The sequence below is a fragment of the Prionailurus viverrinus genome, chromosome X (assembly GCF_022837055.1).
Source record: "Prionailurus viverrinus isolate Anna chromosome X, UM_Priviv_1.0, whole genome shotgun sequence".
Classification (NCBI taxonomy): Eukaryota; Metazoa; Chordata; class Mammalia; order Carnivora; family Felidae; genus Prionailurus; species Prionailurus viverrinus.
Window position 1 is genome coordinate 5,236,744 of NC_062579.1, and position 23,846 is coordinate 5,260,589.

A 23,846-nucleotide genomic window follows, 5' to 3' on the forward strand; every position below is an offset into this window, starting at 1 on the left:
GCAGACTGAGCGGTATCCTATGGCAGAGCTTCTCACGTGATGGAGAAGGATGGGCAAATCCAAGTTACTGACAGGGAAGAGGGCCAATCAGGTCAACTGGTTGTTCGCGAGGTCACTGTTACGGGGTGGCTTTCTTCAGTCCCCTAGCCACAGTCTAAACCCTCAATACCGCAACTGCTCTACAAGCATCCGGCCGTGCTACCTCGCAGACAGGCCAGGAGCAGCTGGGTCATTGGGTAAAAAGTATCACCATTAATAGACACGTTATATTTTACTAATGTCGATAAACAGTGACAACTGTGGTCAGATATGCTGCCTGTATTCTTCCCATCACTGGGCTCTAATCATGAGAAACATCAGACGGAAATTGAGAAACATTCCACAAAGTGGAAAGGTCATGAAAGACTGATTGGAAGAGACAAAGAAGCAACGTTAACTAAATGCAAAATGGGTTCCTGAATGGGATCTGCAACTGAAAAAGAACCATAGTAGAAAACCTGGTGACTCCAGGTAAGTTCTTTATTTCAGGTCAAAGTACTGCACTTAACCAGCATCGCCAAGATTACCTTGGTAACAAACTTGTTACCAAGCATTATTTCTCAGTTTTTATACACCTGTCACGGTTATATGAGATGTTAACATTAAGCAAGTTATTGTATATTTGTTGTTTCTCCTGTTCTTTGGATCTTAAAGGCTGGTTGGGTATGAGATTAACTCATATGCAAAACCACTCCCGAATTCTTGGCCCACCTTCCACTCATATCGGACAACTTTTAGTTTCCACACTACTGCACCCTGCTTACTAAGTTTCCCATACCTTTGCTCATTCTGTTTCTTCTCCTTGCCTTCTTCCTCATCCTTGTTCCCAGGACATATTCCTTATTTTAATGTTGACTTCAGGGGCACCTGGGTGGCTCAGTCAGTTGAGCGTCCAACTCCTGATTTCGGCTCAGATCATGATCTCACCATTTGTGGGATCGAGCCCTGCATCAGGCTCTGTGCTGACAGCATGGAGCCTGCTTGGGATTTTCTCTCTGTCTCTCTCTCTCTCTGCCTCTCCCCTGCTTGCACATGCATGCACTCTCTCTCTCAAAAAAATAAACATTTAAAAAATTGACTTCAAATATCTTCTCACCTGGCTTTCCCAAGCAGAGTGTGACTTTCCAGCCTTAAAGTCCCTTCTACAAATCTGTTTTATAGCTACCATCTTTTCAAGTTTATTTATTTTGAGAGAGAGAGAGAGAGAGAGAGAGAGAGAGGTATCAGGGGCAGGGCAGAGAGAGGGGCAGAGATATAGAATCCCAAGCAGGCTCTGCACTGTCTGCATAGAGCCTGACACGGGGCTCGAAATCATGACCCATGAGATCATGACCTGAGCCAAAATCAAGAGTCAGACACTTAACTGGCTGAGCCGCCCAGGTGCCCACAAATCTCTGTTTTAGCTCATAGGAAAAGGTACTGAATCTACACTATGTGGAGTGACGGTTACAAGCAACAGATCTAAAACCAGGCTATCTGGATTTAAATCCTGACCCAATCCTTTACCAGCAGTATAACCTTGAACAAATTACTTAATTCTCTGTGTCTAAATTTCCTTGTCTAGAAAATGGGGCTAATAATAATAATTCATGGAGTTGATAGGAGAACTAAATGAATTCATGCAAATAAAGTAACTCAAGAGTGTTTGACTAGGCAAGTGATCAATAACTATTAGCTATTATTACGGTTATACATGTCTCTCTGGACTGAGGACCTTCCGAACAAGGACCATATGTATTTACTTTGCTGGATTCAAATCCTACCTTCCTTATTTACTGGCTTTAGACTTCCTTCAATTATTGTGAGGACTTAATGATCCAATGCCTTTAAAGGCATTTAAGAGGATAATCCGCTCAAGGCAAGCATTCAGTAAATATTATTCTGCTAAACCCAGAGCTTGATGAGATAGGCTGAATTATTTGATGAATGAATGAGTGAATAAACTGGGGTAAGAATAATTACCGAAGGATAATGCTTCAGTAGCTGATACGGATTGTCATTATCGACTAATGATAGAAAAAATTTAATTTCTTCATTTGCCCCCCCCATGCCTCCAAGCTTTAGAATGCCAGTTTTTTTTTACCAAAGATACCCGTTTGTTTTGCTCTGTTTTGTCAACATCCAGTCATTTGGAAGGATCTCCGTGGAGCAGAACAAAAAGTTCTACGAGCAAGTAGCTTCGCGCAAGGAGACTCTTATAGCCAATGGGGGTTATGTGCGAATTCCCTAAGGGCAGCAGATAAATCAATACAATAACTTATCGAATAAACAACTGCTATAAGTTTGGAGGGACAGTCTGAAATAACTTCTTTGCCCCTACTTTGACTATAATAAAGGGGGGAGGGCTTATTTTGCCATTTACTTATGGGAATGCGCATTTGACATTTGACAAAAACCAAACTGAATTACTTTTGATGCAATTTAAAAATATAGTACACAGGGGTATCTGTGTGGCTCAGCTGGTTAGGTGTCCAACTCCCGATATCGGCTCAGATCATGATTTCACAGTCATGGGATCAAGCCCTGCATCAGGCTCTGTGCTAAGTGCTGACTGTGGAGCCTGCCTGGGATTTTCTCTCTCTCTCTCTCTCTCTCTCTCTCTCTCTCTCTCTCTCTCTGCCCGTACCCCACATGTGCTCTCTCTCACTCTCTCTCAAAATACACGAATAAACGTTTTTTAAAAATTAAAAACTACGGGTGCCTGGGTGGCTCAGTCAGTTAAGCATCCGACTGCAGCTCAGGTCACGATCTCATGGTTCGTGAGTTGGAGCCCCACATCGGGCTCTGTGCTGTCAGCGCAGAGCCCGCTTCAGATCCTCTGTCTCCCTCTCTCTCTGCCCCCCCCCCACTCGTGCTCCCTCTCTCTCAAAAATAAGCATTAAATAAATGAGGTATGTACACAAATCTTAAAAGTTAAAATGTAGAAGGAAAAGTACACCATCTCATAGTTCTTTAACTACTACCTATTTCCTTTACAGTTTAAAAAGCCTAAAATTGCCTCTTACAATTGTTATTGACATTTCCCATAGTACTGTTGCCTTGTTTCCCCTGAAGGCACTAGAAAATCTTTCATCTGCATCTGCCTATGATGTAAAGCATTTCAGAATGAAGTAGACTGAGTCATCAACAACAGACACTGCTGCATAATACCTTGCACTGCATGGGTCCTAAGTGCACTCATCAGTGCTTTCCCACCGCCTACAAAGAAAATACAATTATACTCTCTGTAAAGGTGAAGAAACCGAAATTCATAGCTCACAAATAGTGGCCTGGGATTTGACCCCGGGCTTAGACACCTCCAAAGTCTAGTCATGTTGTCCTTCAGTTGTGCTTTCGGTTAGCTAACATTGCGAGTGACTAGTTCTAAATGCCACTCCCCATGAGCCTATACTAACAGTTTTGAATCCAGCTGGAACTGTGCTGGGAATTTCTGTGCAAGCTCACACTGATCCTGTGCTGCCAGTGATCTATCTCTAGTAAAGCCATAGTCATGTGCAAGAAGTCACCAGGTAAGTTAAAAACCCTGGAAGGAATCTGAACCAACGGAGGATGGAAACCAATGGAGACATTTCCCAGATCCCAGATCCCAACTTGTAGCTTGTGACAGATCAAAGAAGGCCACATGGTCTTTGTCGCTTCTCACGTCCACTTCCCTTATCCTCGAATCTGGGCGGACCCTGTGACTCACTTTGACCAAATATCATGAGATCACCATGCAGTGAGGAAGCCCAAGCTAACCACGTGGAGAGAAAGGAGCCACACGGGGGAATACCAAGGAACGAGACATGTCAATGAAGACATCCTGAATTCTCTAGGCATCCGAGACACGAGCTGAAAGCAGCCGAGTGAGTGAACTCAGCTGATGCCATGTGGAGTAGAACAGCCCAGCTCAGCCCTGAATTAATTCCTGACTCACAGAATCATGCCACTAAGTTTTGCAGGTGGCAATAGGTAACTGAAACACAGATGGATCATCCTGAGGAGCGTTCTACATGTTTTCCAGCAATCCTGGTGGAACCTCGGTTATCCCATCGTCCACAGCTACAACTTCCAAGACACAACTTACAAAGGCATTTCATTCTCCCTTAGTTTTCACTCCTGCTTGCTGGGATCACCTCCCAGATCAACTGCACTCACCGTGGCCCTGACCTTGGAGATACTCACACTAAGACACGGAGCTTTTTGCCCCTTTTACATTTTTATCATGGAGTTTTAAAGCTTATATTTTCATAAAAATAATTCATCCACATTGTTCCGATTATGCATAGTACTAACTAACCGTTCGTTTTTATTTCTAAAGATAGATGTTATTATGAAATTAAAAGTTACATGTAGAGATATATACAGAGACAAATTACACTAACAGATCATGATCTAAAATTCCCCAAGAAGTCTTTTGACACAAATAAATGGAAACATATCCCACACTCATGGACTGGAAGAGCAAATATTGTTAAAATGTCCACATTACCCAAAGCAATCTAGAGATTTAATGCCACCTCTATCAAAATACCAATGGCATTTTTCACAGAATTAAACCATCCTAAAATGTGTGTGGAGCCACAAAGGACCCCAAAGAACCAAAGCAATCTTGAAGAAGAGAATCAAAGCCGGAAGTATCACGACTCCAGATTTCAAGCTAGACTGCAAAGCTGTAGTCATCAAAACACCAGGATGCTGGCACAAAAAAAAGACACACAGATCAATGGAACAGAATAGAAAGCCCAGAAATAAACCCACAATTATATGGTCAATTCATCTTTGACAAAGCAGGAAAGAATACCCAGTGGGAAAGAGTCTCTTCGACAAACAACGTTGGGAAGACTGGACAGCCACATGCAAAAGAATGAAACCGGACTACCTTCTTACACCAAACACAAAAATTAACTCAAAATGGATTAAGGACCTAAATGTGAGACCTGAAAGCATAAAAATTCCAGAAGAGAGCTCAAACAGTAATTTCTCTGGCCTCGGCTACAGTAACGTTTTTCTAGATATGTCTCCTGAGGCAAGGGAGACAAAAGCAAAAATAAACTACTGGGACTGCGTCAAAAAAAAAAAAAAAAATCTTCTGCACAGCGAAGGAAACAATCAACAAAACTAAAAGACAACGTACTGAATGGGAAAAGATACTTGAAAATGACATATCCAATAAAAGATTAGTATCCAAAATATATAAAGAACTTAGACAACTCAACACCAAAACAAACCCCCAAATAATCCTATTTAAAAATGGGCAGAAGACATGAACAGACACTGCTCCAAAGAAAACATACAGATGGTCCACAGACACATGAAAAGATGCTCAACATCACAAATGATCAGGGAAATGCAAATCAAAACCGTAGTGAGATATCACCTCACACCTGTCAGAATGGCTGAAACCAAAAACTCAAGAATCAACAAGTATTGGCGAGGATGTGGAGGAAAAGGAACCCTGGTGACCTGTTGGCGGGAATGCAGACTGGTGCCATCACTGTGGAAAACACTCTGGAGGTTCCTCAAAACATTAAAAATAGAATTACCATGTGAGCCAGTAATTCTACTACTGGGTATTTACCCAAAGAATGTGAAAACACTAATTCAAAAAGATATATCTACCCCTATGTTCATTGCAGCGCTATTTACAATAGCCCAATTATTAAAGCAGCCCAAGTGTTCATCGATAGATGAGTGGATAAAGAAGATGTGGTAGACATGTACAAGAGAGTATTATTTGTCCATAAAAACGAATGAAATTGTTCCATTTGCAACAACAAGTGAAGTCAGTCAGTCAGAGAATGACAAGTACCATATGATTTCACCCCTATGTGGAAGAAACAAAACAAAGGAACAAAGGAAAAATAAAGAGGCAAACCAAAAAACAGACTCTTAACCACAGAAAACAAACTGGTAGTTGCCAGAGCGGGGAGGACGGGTGAAATAGGTGACGGGGATTAAAGAGTACACTTATCTTGATGAGCACCGAGTAACGTACAGAATTGTTGAATCACTGTATTGTACACTTGAAACTAACATAACACTCCATGTTAACTGTACTGGAATTAAAATTTTTTAAACATTAAAAATAGAAATACCAAACAACCTAGTAATTCCACTTCTGGGTATTTACCCAACGGAAACAAAAACACTAATTCAAAAAATATATGCACCCCTATGTTGATTGCAGCATTATGTATAATAGCCAAGATACAGAGGCAACCCAAGTGTCCGTCAATAGATGAATGGATAAAGAAGAGATGTTAGGTATATACACAATGGAATACTACTCAGCTATAAAACAAACAAACAAAAAAGAATGAAATCTTGCCATTTGTGACCACATGGATGGATCTTGAGGGTATTAGGCTAGGTGAAATAAGTCAGACAGAGAAAGGCAAATATCATATGATTTCACTTATGTGTGGCATCTAAAAAACAAAACAAACTAAGAACAACAACAAAGAGAAACAGACTCATAAATATAGAGAAGAAACTAACGGTTTTGGGTGGGAAGTGGTATGGAAGGCAAAACAGGCCAAGAGGATTCAGAGATACAAACTTCCAGTCATGAAATAAATAAATCATGGGGATGAAAAGTACAGCACAGGGAATATAGGCAGCAATAGTGTAACAACTTTATATAGTGATGAACAGTAACTCTTCATCACCAGTAATGGTGAACATTTTGTCATATATATGTGTTGACTCACCATGCTGTACAATTGGAACTAATATATTATAGGTCAACTATACTTAAATTAAAAATTTTAAAAAAGGGCACCTGGGTGGATCAGTTGGTTAAGCATCCGACTCTTGATTTCGGCTCAGGTCATGATCTCATGGTTCATGGGATCCTCATGTCGGGTTGTGCCCTGCCAGCGTGTAGCTTGCTTGGGATTCTCTCTCCCTCTCTCTCTGCCCCTCCCCTGTTTGTGCTCGCGCGCTCTCTCTCTCTCTCTCTCTCAAAATAAATAAATAAACATGAATAAAAATTAAGAAATAAAAATTAAAAATAAAAAAATATAAAATTTAAAAGATGTAACGATAAATAAAACTCTGCAAGAAGTCTTTCCAAGTAAAAGAAAAAAATCAACCTTTCTGCACTATAAAAATATTGCCTAGGAGCAATTAATGACATGAAGAAAATCTTTTTTTATTTTTTTTAATGTTTATTTATTTTGAGAGAGAGAGGGAGAGAGAGCGTGAGCACATGAGCAGGGCTGGGGCAGACAGAGAGGGAGAAAGAGAATCCCAAGCAGGCTCCACACTGTCAGCACAGAGCCCGACATGGGACTAGATCTCACAAAGCATGAGAGTACGACCAGAGCTGAAATCAAGAGTCAGAGGTTCAACTGACCGAGCCACTCAAGTGCCCCTCGGAGAAAATCTTTGTAGGTATACTAAGTTAATTTCCTTCTTGACTATTCAATCTTCTCATTCAATGAATATTAAAAGAATAACTTTTCTTTTTTTAGAATGGTTTTAGATTTCAGTGAATATTTACATAAGGTATATCTACCATATTTTTATATAGATTAGAAATGATAATTTTTGAGGACAGTAAAATGCTTAGCAGGATTTTAAACATTTCCTATAACAGAGATATTTCTAGATAAGGAGACGCAAACTTGACATCACAACCCATTGACTCTTCTGAATCTAGCTTCCTCCTGGGAGGCCAAAAGCCAGGATAATATTGCAAAGGGGAATGAACGATTTCATTTGTTTACAACTTGTAACTCTGAATAACCTATTTCCACTAAAAGAACCCTGAACAAGAACCTAAATATTTGATCACTTCCATAACATTTTACCAATCTTTAACAGTGTGCTCTCAGCTATATAAGGAAAAGTAATGGATTTCCAGTATAATTATAAGTTAAAAGATTATTAAAGATAAGTTAAAAGATGCCACTGCAGCAGAATGACTATCTATTTGCTGAGTTCGCAACTCGGTGCTTCTGAAGTTAGTCTGAGACCCATATCGCACTTGTTGACCTTCGAGTGGGCTTACCATCTCCGCAACGCCTTTGCTGCTTATTTTCTTGGCATTTTGACAAATACATTCTGACAACACATTAACATTGGAATCCAGATTTAACACACCTCTTTGGGGGCTTGCTGAAAGACCCACAACAATACTCTGTGATGTAATATGAAAACTGTACCTGTCTTTGAACTCACCTATAAATCATGAAAAGAAGAAACCTGACACACTGGATCTAGCAGCAAAAACCTGGACACAGCAAGTTCTAATCCTGGATTTGTTGTTGTTGTTGTTGTTACAGAGAGAGAGAGAGGGAGAGAGTGCACTTGCAAACGTGTTGGCGGCGGGGGGTGGGAGGAAACAGAGAAGGAGTGAGAATCTTAAGCCGGTTCCAAGCTCGGTGCAGAGCCCAATGCAGGACTCAATCCCATGATCCTGGGATCGTGACCTGAGCCAAAATCAAAATCAAGAGTCAGGTGCTCAACTGACTGAGCCACCCAGGTGCCCCCTAATCCTGGATTTCTATAAGTAGTTTGCAAGATAACTTTGGGTCAATAGTATCCTCCAATTTGGGTCAATATATCCTCCAATTATAGTTTGATATATGCACAATTCTTATCTGCCAAAAAGACAATACGAGCAAACTTTGTGTTGACACTGAGAAAGAAAGCAAGCCAACCTGTACTTCTTTCCCAATGAGGATAATACAATATTGGCGATTAGCTGCAGAACAGGAGAGGCAGAATTCATTTGTAGCATGGTAAAAGTACCAGGGAGGCTGGTTTTTAACACAATTTCAGGAAGGATTTCCATTTCCATCAGAATCTAAAGGCAGAACTGTGAAGGTCTTCATCTGGGGCGGGGGGGGGGGGGGGGTGGGGTCTGGACACAGACTGGGGAAGCCATAGATAGGATTTAAGTATCAGATGGATGCCCGGACTACATAGAAAACTTTTCAAAACTTCTCCCCTCCTAAGATTCTGTTTTGCTCCCAGACTTCTGAAGTCAATCTGGAAATGTTAACGCAAGTTACAGTTAGAATTCAAGGGGGGCAAAAGCATCTGAATGTAGATGGTGTAACCACAATTTAGAGATGCTGCCTCGTTTGCCTGGAAAGATGTTGGCAAGATGAACCACAAAAAGAAGTCAGCTGGCTCTCACGTGGCCATAGTGGTTTGAGGAGGTGAGAAAAACATCAGGCTTGAGGTGAGAAAGCAGCCTGCCGCTTACCACCTAGAGAGGCAGGGCTGGACTGGGAGCCATCCAGTTGCCAACGTTCTACGTATTCTTCAAACACAAAGTGACGGACGCGATGAAGCTACTATGACGAGAGCGTGGGAATGAAGGTTATTACCCCTGGGCCTGTTGGCATGTTGGGTTATAGCAAATCCACCTGTTGATCACCTGAGCCCTCTTCAATCGCCACGGTGGAAAGACCAAGCTTCGCGGCATGCAGTAGGTGCAGAATACATACTTTTCACTAAAGTAATATTTTAACCCAAGTCCTACCTCCGTTGCCTGGACACATCTTCCATTTATTTAATCTTGTTCTCCTCAGCAACTTTTAGTACTTCCTATGTGCTGGGCACTTTGCAAGTAACTAAGTCATGAGGTCCTCACAAAAACCCCTGGAGGTTCATCAACTTGATCACCATCGGACAGACGAGGAAACTGAGGCAGAAATACGCTTTGTAATTGCCTTAAGGTTGCAAGGCAGAGCTGGGATCTGGACCCAGGCGGTGTGGTTCAGAGTCCAGCTCTAACCCATTCACTTCATTTCATCTCCGACTGGGCGTGGCTACCTCTTAATCGGAGTCTCAGTGCCCTCGCGTACAAAATAAATGCCGATAGGATCATCCCAGAGAATTGCTGTAATAACAAAAGATTGCTGAGCACTTCATAAATACTCATAGTTGTTTCACTTATCATTATCATCAACACCTGTTAACTAAAATAAGCGCGCAGGGAATCCATTGGAAACTTCAATGTGAGTAGAGTGATACTTTGCTCAAAAGCCAGAAAACCGGGTAGCCCATTTCGGGATTTCTCTGGACCAAATTAGTAGCCAGAGCAGAGGCCTTGTTACAACAAAGCCCGAGGCAACGTGGCTGTTGTTGCCTAAAGCTTCTGTTTCCCTTTCCCCAAGTGCATTTAGGTCTCAGAGTATCAGCCTGCCTACTTTCTCAACCCCTGAGAGATGAAACTGTCAGCAGCGCAAGCACTGACCCAATGCTTATTCACACTTGGGCTCCTATAGGTGGTTAGGGATTCACCTGTTTCGATGAGCTGTCCAGGTATACAAAAACGAAAACGTGCCCTTTTCCTTGACCCGCGGGCCATCCGACTCAGTTCACTTCCAGTTCCTCCACGGACATGACTATTCCGGGCTCAGCCTCTTCTTGGGTTCATCAGCACATCGCTTGATGGGTGGTCTCTCAAGCTGCTTTTAATGCTAATGGCTCCCGAAAATCTTTGGCTACTTAATAGTTCTAGTGTGATATGGCTGGACAGTTTTTCAAGATTATAGGTAGTTCTTAAAGTCCCTGTGTGTTGTGAAAAACAACCTTTTTAATCGCTTGCTTTCAAGGCCTAATAATCAGGACACAGAATCTCCACGGTAACCAATCTCAGAAAATCCCAGCCTGGCTGTCGATTCTTCCATTGTGTCGCCAAGGACAGCATTTAATATACATTAGGCCTAGGCCAACTGCATGACTCTGCTCCTCATTTATGTTTATGTTTTCTTGAAAAGATGACATAGTAACAATGTTGGTATATTTTCTAAAAAGCTATAAACACCATTCTTTTTTAATTGACATTAAAATTCATCCTTTTACAGTGCACAACTCGGCAATTTTTAGGGAATTCAACCAGGTTGTGCAACCATCACCTCTATCTAGTTCCCAAACCTTTTCAACATCCCAAAAAGAAACCCAGTAGCCATTGGCAGTCACTCCCCACCCCTCGCTACTGCCAGCCTCTGGCACCCACTAATCTGTTTTCTGTCTGTCTAGATTTGCCTACTCTGGACATTTCATATAAACAGAATCATATAATATGTGGCCCTTTGTGACTAGCTTCTTTCACTTAGCATGTTTCCAAGATTCATCCATGTTGTAGCATCTATCAGTACTTCATGCCTTTTTATTGCTGAATAATCTTGCATTGTAGGGGCGCCCGGGTGGCTCAGTCGGTTGAGCATCCGACTTCGGCTCAGGTCATGATCTCAAGGTCTGTGAGTTCGAGCCCCGCGTTGGGCTCTGTGCGGACAGCTCGGAGCCTGGAGCCTGCTTCGGATTCTGAGTCTCCCTCTCTCTCTGCCCCTCCCCCACTCATGCTCGCTCGCTCTCTCTCTCTCTCTCTCTCTCTGTCAAAAATAAATAAACATTAAAAAACTTTTTTTAAAAATCTTGCATTGTAGACCACACTTTGTTTATCCATTCATCTACTGATGGGCGCTTGGTTACTTCCACCATTTTGCCTATTATGAATGAATAATGATGCTATGAATATTCATGTACAAGTTTTTGCATGGACATACTTTCACTTCCCTTGGGTATGTGCCCTAGAGGTGGAAATACGGGGTCACATGGGAACTCTATGTTTAATTTTTTGAGAAACTGCCAAAGGTTTTCGAACCCGCTACACCATTTTGCATTGTCACCGGGAGTGTGTAAGAGTTTCAAATTCTCGACATTCTTGCCAACACCTGTTATTATCCTCCTGATTCCAGTCATCCTAGTGGGTATGAAGTGGTGCGTCACTGTGGGTTGGGTTTGCATTTCCCTAATAGCTAATGAAAACATCATTCTTTACCTGCTAACGTAATGAGTAATTTCATCTTTTCACACGTTACATTCTGCCTCTTTTGCTGTATTGTAACATAGTTGCAATTATAGTCTCACTCTCTTTTTCATAAGCAGTGGCCCAGAGAGGATGCCGTAAATTTTATTAGAACAATATGTCGTGCCCCCAAAGGTGGGTCTCCAGGATTTGGGAAAACTGCTGTCAGAATACAGACTCCCTCTGCCATTGACTGGATTCTGATATGAAACACACTTTCCCTTATGCCGGCACCAGACTGGAAGAATCAGAATCCCGCTACGGAAAAAGGAGTGCACAATTCTGCAAATCCTGATTCTGTCTTGACGTGTACCATACTCAAAGCTTATTTATTCAGAGATGGCATCTGGTTGAGGCAAAATGTGGAAATGGAGCCTTTTCAGATATATATGGGACCAGGTGATCAAAAACAAAGTAAGAAGAGATATCTCTGCAGAAATATGTACATTAAATAATAAAATCTGGGGATGCCTGGGTGGCTCAGTCGGTTAAGCATCCGACTTCAGCTCGGGTCATGATCTCAGAGTTCATGGGTTCGAGCCCCGCGTCGGCTCCGTGCTGACAGCTCAGAGCCTGGAGCCTGCTTCGGATTCTGTGTCTCCCTCTCTCTCTGCCTCTCCCTTGCTTGCATATTCTCTCTCTCTCTCTCTCTCTCTCTCTCTCTCTCTCTCTCTCAAAAATAAACATTAAAAAATTTTAATGATAAAATCTGTATCATGAAGCTCAAAGACCAGTTAGACTTACTCTCAGCCATGTCTCACTCTCATACTCCATTCCAGTTGGATTTCTCGAAGCTCCTGAAACATACTATGTCCCTTCTGAACTACAGGCTGTCCCTTCTAGCCAGAGTGCCGCCTGCCTTCCTTTTTGTTTGGCAAAAGCCTTCTCATCCACTGGTTTCAGCATAAACATCCCAGACTCCCTTGGTCCTTGTATCAGTTTCCTATAGCCGCTGTAACAAATTCCCGCAAACACTGCAGCTTGAAACAACACACAGTTACGGTTCTGGAGGCCAGAAGTCCCACTGGACTAAGATAAAGCTGTTGGCAGGGCTGAGATCCTTCTGAAGGTTCTAGGGGAGAATCTATTTCCTGGCCTTTTTCAGCTTCTAGGGGCTGCTCCATTCCTTGGCACATGACTCCTTCCTCCATTTTCAAAGCCAGCAGTACAGCATCTTCAAAACCAACTTGTCCCTCCCCTTCCTCCCTCCCTTCGTCTCTCCCACCGTCCGTCCTTCCCTCTCTCACTCATTCTGTCCCCATATCTGCTTCTCTGACTCAAACCCACCTGCCTCCCTCTTGCAACATTTCTTGTAATGACACTGACTCACCCAGGTAATTGAAGATCACCTCCCACCTCATGATCCTTAACTGTTAACTGAATCACATCTGCACAGGCCCTTTTGCCATGCAAGGTAGCATATCCATGGGTTCTGGGAATTGGGATGTGGATGTTTGGGGGGCCATTGTTCTGTCTACAGTAGTCCTCCGGTGGTAACGGCACAGCATTCTGAACAGTATAGGGACCTATTTATTTGAAAGTATTGTTTTCATAAAAGGCTAAGCACCTTGTGGGGTCACACCTGTTTGTTTCACGTACATCCCCCACGTCAAGCGCATAGCCGGTATTTGATAAATATTTGATGACTGGCTGGGTGACCACTTTAGCTTCCATGCACCAGAGTTCCCTGGGAAGGGGAGGAAGGAAGCTAAGATTATACTGTAAAAGGCTTTGAAATGACTGCCTTAAGCAGTTTGGATTTCATTCTGTACGTACGGAGTCCCAGCAAAGATTTTGCTCAGGAAGTTAACGTGATGACAATGTGTCTTTGGAGTAAAAGGCCCATAAGTGAGATGGGAAGAGGGACAAAGCGAAGACGGGTGGCTACCCAGGAGGACACAGCCACTGAGGACCCAGACTAGGCAGCAGCAATGGGAAGGAACCGCCGGAGAGAGACGTAGGAACTGGGATACATTCCACTTCAAATCCTTTTTAGAACGGAGCAGATGAGAAGTGAACACCAGGGGACTAGACGCCTCCTCTGACAAGACGGGAGAGCCAGAGGCGTCTGCAACCTGGTAAAAGCCCGCCAGAACCCGCACTGTGGGCAGTGAACCCGGCTCCGAGGAAGGGGGCTGAGCTGCTGGGCTTCGGACACGTGGAATGTGAGGAGTCCAGCTGACGCTGTGAGCACATGTCCGGGAAGAAATCAGAAACGTCAGCAACTCAAACACAAGACTAGAGCCAGACATGGTTACGAGTGTCCCCGAGAGGGGTGATGGCTCAAGTGGCAAGAGTGAATGAGATCATCACGGGAGAATGATTTGAAGGAAAAACACAGGACCATGGAGATGGGCGGACAAAGGCAAGCACAGAAACAGAAGAGCAGGAAGAGACACTGGAGATGGACAGGCAGCAACTGAGACTCGGTGGTGGGGACGCGGGGGGCGGGGGTGGGTAGGGGAAGTGCTGTGGGTTCTGCCAGAAGAAGCCGAAGGAGATCGCGGTACCCTCGAGAGAACCGTTTCAGTAAGTAATAGGCATAGAAAAGAGATTGCCAAGGTGTAAGGTGCTTGTGGCCGCTGACTTCTTCCAGAAATTTGGCAGTTTATATTGAGATTCCAGAAGAATTTCCGGGGAGCTCTGCCCTTAGCGCGTCTGAATTTGAGCTTAATCCTTGCAGTCTGTCTCTTGAGCTCCTTCCTGGGTCGAAATTCTGGTGAAAGCTCAATTCCCAGGCATCTGAGGAGTTACCTTCACATTATTTTCTATTTAAGTTCAGAATTGCTTTAGAGATGAATTCTAGCAGAGGGATACTCAGAGAGAGCATATAAAAGCTGAGTAACTGTTTTCCTAATTTATAAATTCTTCTGGAATGCTGATTTCAGACCTAATTCCTTGTAAAATGCCCTCTGTCACTTTCATGTCTGAGGCCATCTTACTCGAATTACTTCCTCTTTGGTGACATCAGTGAGCCTCTATTTTTAATCACAATATTCATCTCTCCCCACGTTTTAAATTTTAATGCCAGTTTCCATCATTATATATTTACCACTCAATTTTTCCCTACACATATCTGTAGACATATATGCCCCATATTTTTTTCCTTTCCTCAATACCTTTTGGAAAGGGTTTTTTTTTTTTTTTTCCAATTCAGAGCCTTGGTTGACACATAGCAGAAAAGAAGAAGAAAAGGACAGAGACTGAAGGCAGACACATGAGAGAAAATAGTACTGGAAAGCAGAACCCAGGACTCCGTTTTTTATATAAAGCAGCACATTACACAGGGTACCTCAACTTCAGTGCTACTGCAATTTTGAGCAGGATAATTCTTTGTTGTGGCGGGCTATCCTCCATGTTTCAGGACGATCAGCAGCATCACTGACCTCTACCCACCAGGTGCCAGTAGCAACCCCCCGCCCCAGCTCTGCAGCCAAAAATGCTGCCAGCTATCGCCAAGTGTGCTCAGGGCGCAAACTCAGCCACAGGGGAGAACCACTAGCCTATAGAGAGCAACCTAGCAGCGGTTCAACAATGCAAGAAAACGATTTGCTAAAATGGCAAAGTAAGAAATACAGAAGTATTATGTGTATATGCCAACTCCCATCTGTTTGTAGGATGCCTGCCATGGTTTCCCCATGCCTGCCTCCTCTGAATATCTGCCCCGCTGCATGTTTCACTCTAAGGCATCGTCCCCCACCCCCACTCCCAGACACCGGAGGGATCTCTCTAAAACACATGTCTGATCATGTCACACCCTCGTGCTAAAAAATCACCAGTTTCCCCCATTCTCTACCACAGGGTTTCTCCACCTGGGCACTCCCAACACTGAGGACCAGAGAATTCTTTGCTGTGGAGCTGCCCTGTACGTTGTAGAACGATCAGCAGCATCTCTGGCTTCTCCCTGACTAGATGCCAGTGGTACCTCCTCCAGTAGTAAACAGAATAATGTCCCACGGGAGATGTCCACGCCCTAGTCTCTGGAACCTGTGAATATGTTAGGTTACAATGGCAAAGGGGAATTAAAGGTTGCTAATCGGGGCGCCTGGGTGGCTCCGTCGGTTAAGGGTCCGACTTCAGCTCAGGTCATGATCTCGCGGTTCGTGGGTTCGAGCCCCACGTCTGGCTCTGTGGTGACAGCTCGGAGCCTAGAGACTGCTTCGGATTCTGCATCTCCCTCTCTCTCTGCCCCTCCCTGCTCGCACTCTGTCTCTGTCTCTCTCAAAGATAAATTTTTTTTAAAAGTTTAAAAAAAGTTTAAAAAAATAAATAAAAATAAAGGCTGCTCATCAACTGATCTTAAAATAATGAGATTAGCCTGGATTATCCAGGTGAACCCACTGCAACCACAATGGTCCTTAAGAGAGTCAGAGGGAGAAATGACCATGGAAGAGAGTCAAGGCTGGCTTTGAATATGGAAGACGGAGGCCACTGCAAAAGCAAAGGAAACCGACCCTAGAGCATTCAGAAAGAACACAGTCCTGCCAACAACATGACTTTAGCCCCGTGAGACCCATTTCAGACTTCTGACCTCCAGAACTATAAGGTAGTAAACTTATGTGGCTCTAAGCCACTAAGTCTGGGGTAATTTGTTCTGGCAGCAATAGGAAACTAATGTATCACCACCCCCAGCTGTGACAACCAAAACTGTCTTCAGACATTGCCAAATGTCCCCTGGGGACAAAGTCGCCTCCAGGTCGAGAACCACTACTCCACAAAATGTTGAGCCCAAACTCCTGAGAGGTGCACAGTGGGCCTCTTCATAAGGAAGGCTACCCAAACTTTTGACTTTATGTACTTTGACCTCTCTGTAGATTTAATGACAAGAGGTGCTTTGGAGGGCGGGCCACATGCTTTGGCCCTCGTGCCATTTGCATCCATGCCCATAGCTAGTTATTATCCCCCAAATGTGTGTGTGGTTTCTGGTCTCATTAGGTTACTGTACAGACAGCCAGGTGGTGGCTACACACATTAACCCCCAGAGCTCCCAACCTCCTCTTCCAGACAAATGCTGCACTTGAGCCCCTGTGAGCCCTCTGGGGTGGACACTCTGGCGTCACCAACACCTCTGTGCCTTTGCATGTCCACTCCTTTCTCTTTCATCAAAGGACCACCTCCCTTCTTCTTCTAAATGCTAGGCATCCTTGCAGATCAAGTTCAAGTGCTCTCTGCACCGTGACGCCTTCCAAAATTCTCCAGAGCACAATGGCACATCACCCCCCCCCCCCCCGCACCGCCCCGTCCCTCATTGTGCTGACCCTTCTGCACTGTACCTACTGGTCAACTCCTCTGTCCTCCTCACTAGACCGTGGGCTCCTTAAGCGCCAACACCATTTGGCAGCCTCCCTGCATTTCCGGTGCCTAGAGAAATCGTGTGCTCAAGACGTGCTTATGGCATGAATGAAGAAAAGAAGTCATGGATAGAGAGAGATCATTTTACTTATGGATTATCAAAGCTGGCAAACTCCAAGTCAGCAATGAGCATAATCCCGGCTCTGATCCATGAGAATTAGGAGAATTCCAGGGTTGGAAGGAGACCTTACTCCTTTGTCTGGGAGCAGAATCAGGGACAGAGTTTGACCTCTAAGAATACAAGTTGAGAAGCGTATACCAACTGTGCGTCACGACGCACGGTTTATCCCTTTGTTTACTCAGTAGGCACTCTACCTCACACGCCCATGAATCCGATTTTGTTTAAGCGATCCTGAAACACATAGTAAGGAAATATTAATAGAGTTGTAACTGACTTTGTTTAATACCTCCTGCTTTTAGGCCATAAAATGGTCATTTGGGAGCTGTGAGTGAGTACAAGGCATAGAGCTGCAGGCATTTATGAGAGTCTTGGGAGCGGGGGGCCACTGTGTGAACAATTTAGTTGAAAACCAGAGAATCTGCTCAAAGAACTAAGCAGAAACAAATGTGATCCATCACTGGCTAAATCTGAACGAAGGTGAATTGTCAGGTTTGGCTATGGATTCAGGGGAAGAGAAACAGAATAGCTGAACAAACCATAGGACGCATGCATGACTCAAGAGAGATCCACCTGGTGTGGAATTGGACAAAAGCCCCAGGGAAACTTTGTGCCAGCTGAAACACTTCTGTGGGCACAGGCAGCTGGCTTGACATGCTACATTCAACTCACGGGTGCAGTGGTTCTCAACTAGAGCGATTTTGGCCCCCAGGGAACATTCGGCAGTGTCTGTAGACACGTGTCATTGTCACACTGGTAAAGAAGAGTGCTCCTGGCATCTAGTGGGTAGAAGCCCAGGATGCTACTAAACATCCCACAATGCACAGGGCAGCCTCTCCCACAAAGAATCATTTGGCCACAACTGTGAATAGTGCCAAGGCTGAGAAACCCAGGGTAACCAGGAAAAGCACAAGAACCAAAATGCTCTTCTAGAGCCCACTTTAAGTAACCTTGCAAGATGTCCATTTGTTGGACTTTTGACATTATTAATACAGATTCTCTTTTAGGAGAAAGGATCCAGCTTGTTGGCAAGTGAGGACAAGCAGCACTCAACTGGATGAATTTCCTTGGTTGTTTGAGAAGATTCCAGGGCATTAAACCTTTGAAAGGTAACCTAGGCCATTAAATTCCAGACCCAGGGGTTATGATAGGATATGTGGGCCCCTACTAAACAAAACCAGCCTTGAACCTTCATTCCACTCCTTGTCTGCCTCAAGAACAAAGAAATTACACACACACACACACACACACACACACATATTTTATGAGAAAATGTTGCTTTTGCGCTAGATGGCTACATGCTAAGTTTTAACCATTGCAAAGAGGAAAATCATGGTAGATGACCTTGCAGACTGCCCAAATACTGCATAGAACAGTCAAAAGCCACCAGTATCGCTGCAATTCAGATACTTGTCTGTTGATTATGAGATTTCAGTGACTAAGAAGATAATTTCTAACCGGCCATGATCATCTACACTAGAATACCTTTGGGTCATAACAGCAGCAGCATCTGTGTATTCCAGGTATGTACAGTTGTTAAGAAAAGCAGAGACATTCTCAACGAGGCTGTTGGGTTTAAACGTGAACGTCGGTGGCTATCGAATCCAAGAACTTGGCTTGCCTTCGCATTTCTCTCTCCTCTCAGCTCACACAGATTATTCTGATAATGCATACTTCTTTTTTTTTTAATGTTTATTTATTTTTGAGACAGAGAGAGACAGAGCATGAACGGGGGAGGGTCAGAGAGAGAGGGAGACACAGAACCCGAAGCAGGCTCCAGGCTCTGAGCTGTCAGCACAGAGCCCGACACGGGGCTTGAACCCACAGACCGTGAGATCATGACCTGAGCCGAAGTCGGAAGCTCAACCGACTGAGCCACCCAGGCGCCCCTGCGTACTTCTGATATATAGTGCGAATTCAGCCCCTTCTAAAGACCAAGAGAAATTCAACATCCAGATTTTTCATACTCTTTCGAATGCTGAGTTTCCTGGTTTGGAGAGGATCTCTTGTTCTCTGGCTTGACTTTTCTCTCCACTGCCTACCTTCCTCAAGAAAACAGGCAGAACAGTCAGCAATGTTTGTTAGTTTTTGTAATCCATACTCAACATCCAAACCCAACAGCAAGTTACTTTGACATCATAACTAATACTGTATTCATATATGATACTAATATTTCTGACTAATACTGCTGATTTTTCTCAGACGGTCCATTAAAAGCCAAAATTTCATAGTTATCTCATGTTAACAGAGGGAGGTATGATCTTGGATGCTATTTTCAAACTGTTTTTCTTGGTTGTGTTCCCTTTATTTAGTCCAAATCTCTAGCAATTACATGGTATTTCATTTCATTTCTGTAATTCTAACTGCACTTTAAAATATTCAATTACAACTGATGGAATCTCCTTTTCCTTATGGAAACAGATCCAAGGCAAATCTATAGAATTTGTGAACTGAAAGAGACCAGAGTTGCTCATTTCCAAAACAACTACTATTTATTCTCTAAAAGCATGTTGCTTTCCAAGTACCCAGCAACCACAGTTTCCCAAGAACTCTGTTCTCCATTCTTCTTTCCAGACAGCAAACATTTCAAAGGTACCAAATAGCTCCGTCCGAGTTCCCTATTTATTAAGGATTCCTGATTCACATATATTTCACGAACTACTAGTTGTCCTTAGTGCAACTGGGGCATGTTTCCATGGTATTTCATAGCCTGAAGCAGAGATTCTTTTTCTCCTAGATTAAACTAGTACTCACTACCATAGTTTTCTGAAATTAGATCTTTAGGGAGAAGAAAAGATCCAAACTAGAGAATTCTAGTAGTGACTCCCTATACCACCCAAACACACACACCTCCACACATAATCAACAACACCGTCCAGAATGTTTCTGAATTCTCCGTAGAACAACCAGATGGCAGACATATTTCAAAATACATTACATCCAATCCTTACAAGAGCATAGGAATTAGATCATTTGAGTTCAGAAAAACACCCACATTGGATGAAGGGATAAGATGACCCTTGGAGATCGCCTGCAGCACAAACAGGAAAGCAGAACATCGTATCTCCCTCCAGTTCCCACCACTACTCCAAAGTGGAGCCAAGAAGTCCTAATAAGACACACATGGGTGGCCACTAGGGACGTCCCATTTCCAGGCATCATTTAATCGGCGAAAGAACAGCCACACGGTGGAAACCTCTCAGCGGGCCCCTGGCTCTGTAAGTGTTAACGGCATTAAACAACTGCCCAGGTGTCCAGCCTTGGGCGGTGAGAACGCGCAGCACCGGACCCTACCTACCTCGGACTTCCACACAACGTAGGGGTGGCTGTGGCTGTTGGGGGGGGACTGGAACTTTCTCTGCTGGAGCCACCTCCGGGGAGAAGCGAAGATGCCATTGGGGCCACCCCCCGAGGAGCAGAGGATGGCGCTGCGGCCACTGCTGGGCCCGGCCAGGACTGAGGGCAAGTCCCAGGCCATGCTCTTCTTGAGGCCGCCGCGACCCAGCGGGACCTCATAGTCAAAGTGGAAGCTGCCAGACGGCGACTTCTCCTGAGGGGTGCTGGGCGTGGAGTGGGATGAGCAGAGGGGTCTAGGGGGAGGGAGTCGGCTGGCCCGGGGGTGTGGGCCCCGAGGAGAGGACGCCGAGCGCGGGCTGAGACCCTCGGCCGGGGGCAGCGCGGAGCACAGGCGGCCCCCGGTGGCGCCCCGCGAGCTGCCCTCCACGCCCGCCTCGCCCCCACAGCCGCCGATCAGGGCCGGGTCCAAGCTGCGGGTCTGGCGCAGCTTCCTCTTGGAGAAGCCCTTGGCCGAGGCCGCGCCGCCCGAGGCCGGCGAGGAGCAGGAGAAGACACTGTGGAGTAGGCTCTGCGCGGACATCTCGGCGGGACTGTGCTTGAGGGCCACCCTCTTCCCGCTCTCGGGACGCTGGCGATTTGGAGCCGGGAAAGGAAGGGGACTCAGGCTAGGCTGACAGGCGGGGCTGGCCCGAGGCTCGCCGAGGGCTGTGGAGGGCAGTGCCCGGCTCACGCGCCGCCAGCGCGCTCCAAGTGCCCCAGCGGGTGCAGAAGCAGAAGATCCATCGCTAGCCTTCTAGGAAAAGAGGTCGGGTGGCCTCCTGCGGCCGCTAGGACCTTCCCCCCTGAGCCCGAGTCGCGAATGCGGGGAGGAAGAGAAGGAGGAAGGTCAGGCGCTCGCTGGAGTCCCAACTCCAGCCCACCAGCGCCACTCCCCCTTCCCAGCCGAAGCAGGAGAGGCCGCGCTCCCGCTCGCTGGCTCCTCCGGACAGCCTCGAAGTCTCCAGCAAGCTCCTCCTCGCGCCCTAAGGACTGTCCCGAGGGCTGGGGAGGAGGCCTCCTGGGCGTGCGCCCAGGGCGCGTCGTCGCGCTCCCCGCGCCGCCAGGGGGACTTCCTCCGGCTCCGGTGTTGGGCGCCCGAGCCGCGCCTGGGCTGCACCGCTGCTGTGTCCCGGGCCCTGAAGCTGCGCGGCTGGCCTCCACTTGGCTGTTGCGCCCCCTCCTCCGACTGGCTAGGTGCAAGTGTGTCTCCAAACTCCACGTTCCCGCGAGGTGCTAGCCCTGCTACGAAGTGGGGACCCAGAGCGCGCTGCGCCTAGGGCCTCCCAAGGGCTGAGTGGCCACGGGCGGGAGAGAATTCCTGGCTGCGCTCAGGGAGCTAAGGAGAGAGCCCTAGGGGCGAGCGCCCAAGCCCCACGGCAGAAGGGCTCTGGATATTCGCAGCCCAGCCGTGGGCCCAGCGCAGGAGCGGAGCTGTCCCCGCACGCTCAAGCTAGAGACAGCGGGAAGGGGGTGGGCAGGACGGAAGCCAGGTCTGGAGCTGGGGAGGAGCCAAAAGCAGGAGAAAGCAGAACGTGGAGTTTTCCAAGCGCCAAACCTGGGAGGCGCGGAGCGCGAGCGCAGCTCGCCACCGATACCGGGTCTCCAGGGGGGAAAGCCGTGAGGACGGAAGTGCGGACCTTCTCTCGGTCTCCCCTCCCCCAGACCGAGGGGGCGCCAGCTCCACTCACGTTTCTGGACAGGAAAGGAAGTGTCAGATTGCACCCCACCCACTGGTGTCAGATGGGCAGCCCAGGACGGTTGCTCTCAAGTTGGAGTTAAATCTCATGCCTTCCTTTTTCTACCCACTACTGTTTTTGTGTTTTGTTTTGTTTTGTTTTGTTTTGTTGTTGTTGAAGGAAGGCTAGAGATTCGGTTCCAAAGCAGTGGCCGCAAATGAATGGGCTGGAGATGGGGACCTACTATGGGGAGGTGGTGGGAGTCCTGGCCCAGTAAGGGTCCTGTATAAATATACTCGAGGAGGAGGGGTGAGTGAGGCCGGGCGGGAGGCAGGCGCCGAACGCGGCGTCAGCTCAGAGGCTGCGGAGATTGGCGCTCACACGCGAGAGCTCTCCGGGTTCGGCCCTGGGACGCCTCTGGGCGAAGCGCGCCGCGGCCACATTCCTGGGAAAATGGACAACGCTGGCGATGTCAATGTTCCGCACTTGGAAACGAGTCTGGGAGCAGCTTTTCCCCGCTACTGTCCGACCCCAGGAATCTAAAAAGCGCCAAGCCTCCCGCCTCTCGGACAGCTTTGTGATGTGACATTTAAGTTTTGCAACTCATCTGACGACCTTCTCAGCAGGGGAGTAGAAAGAATGTTGGAAATGCCTGCGTACTGTATCTAACCGTGTTCGGGAGTCCCCTTGTACCACTTCACGGTGAAAAGAGTTGTATACGAACGTAAAGGGGACTTGCCTTTACCATTTCTTTCATTAAGGAAAAAAAAAACCTACAATGAACTTATAACTACAGGTGTTTGGCACGAACGTTCCGTGTATATCAGAATTGTCCAACTTTGACTTTAGAATACTTCTTTTATTCCCCAGGATCTCTGATGCACACATTTTTGTAAATGTGGCGGACAGACTGCACCGAAGGAGTTCCTTCTGGTAACTTTCTGACCGACCTGCTGCCCGAAGACAGAATGAGTTACGAATTTCCCAGCACTCTCACCGCTGTCCATCTCTCAGCACCCTGAGACTTAAGTGTTTTCATTCACTGTCTGACGATTAAGTGAGCTATGGAGAGGCACAGCGTTTAAAATCACCTACTTCCCTGCCTGACCACACAAGCCACATTACATGGGGGGGGGGGGGGGTTGGCATTTGCTTTCCTCCCTCCTCAAACAAGTCAAAGTCACTGTTGGAAGTAAAAGAGGGCGGGTCTCGCCTGCCCTTTCCTTACTCAACAATACCCTGTAACTTGTCACTAGTAATGAAAACACTTAACGTCTCTAATACCATTGCATGGAATTGGTTACGCTTCATGGGATTTTGGCATTTGGAGTAGATGGTTAACAAAGTCACACAAAATAGGACCTCTTATAACTCAAGGTGGTTGAGCAAATGTAATTTATGGCTCATATACATTCTATTTCTCTAAACCCCTATGATGACCATGGGGTTGAAAATGCAACCCTGCCATGGTTATGTAAGGCTAATAAGAATGCCCTCTGGGTACGAAGTCATA

General features: G+C 45.8%; 1 protein-coding gene across 1 annotated transcript in view; it reads right to left on the bottom strand.

Moving 5' to 3' along the window:
- Nucleotides 1–23,617, bottom strand: part of ARHGAP6 (Rho GTPase activating protein 6) — a 451,443-nt gene extending 427,826 nt beyond the window's left edge. The window contains exons 1-2 of the mRNA XM_047844196.1: nt 23,607–23,617; nt 20,620–21,460 (exon numbers count right to left, since the gene is read on the bottom strand). Coding sequence (XP_047700152.1) covers nt 20,620–21,198 — 579 coding nt within the window. The 5' untranslated portion in view covers nt 21,199–21,460; nt 23,607–23,617. The remainder of the gene's footprint in view (nt 1–20,619; nt 21,461–23,606) is intronic.
- Nucleotides 23,618–23,846: the final 229 nt, after the last annotated feature.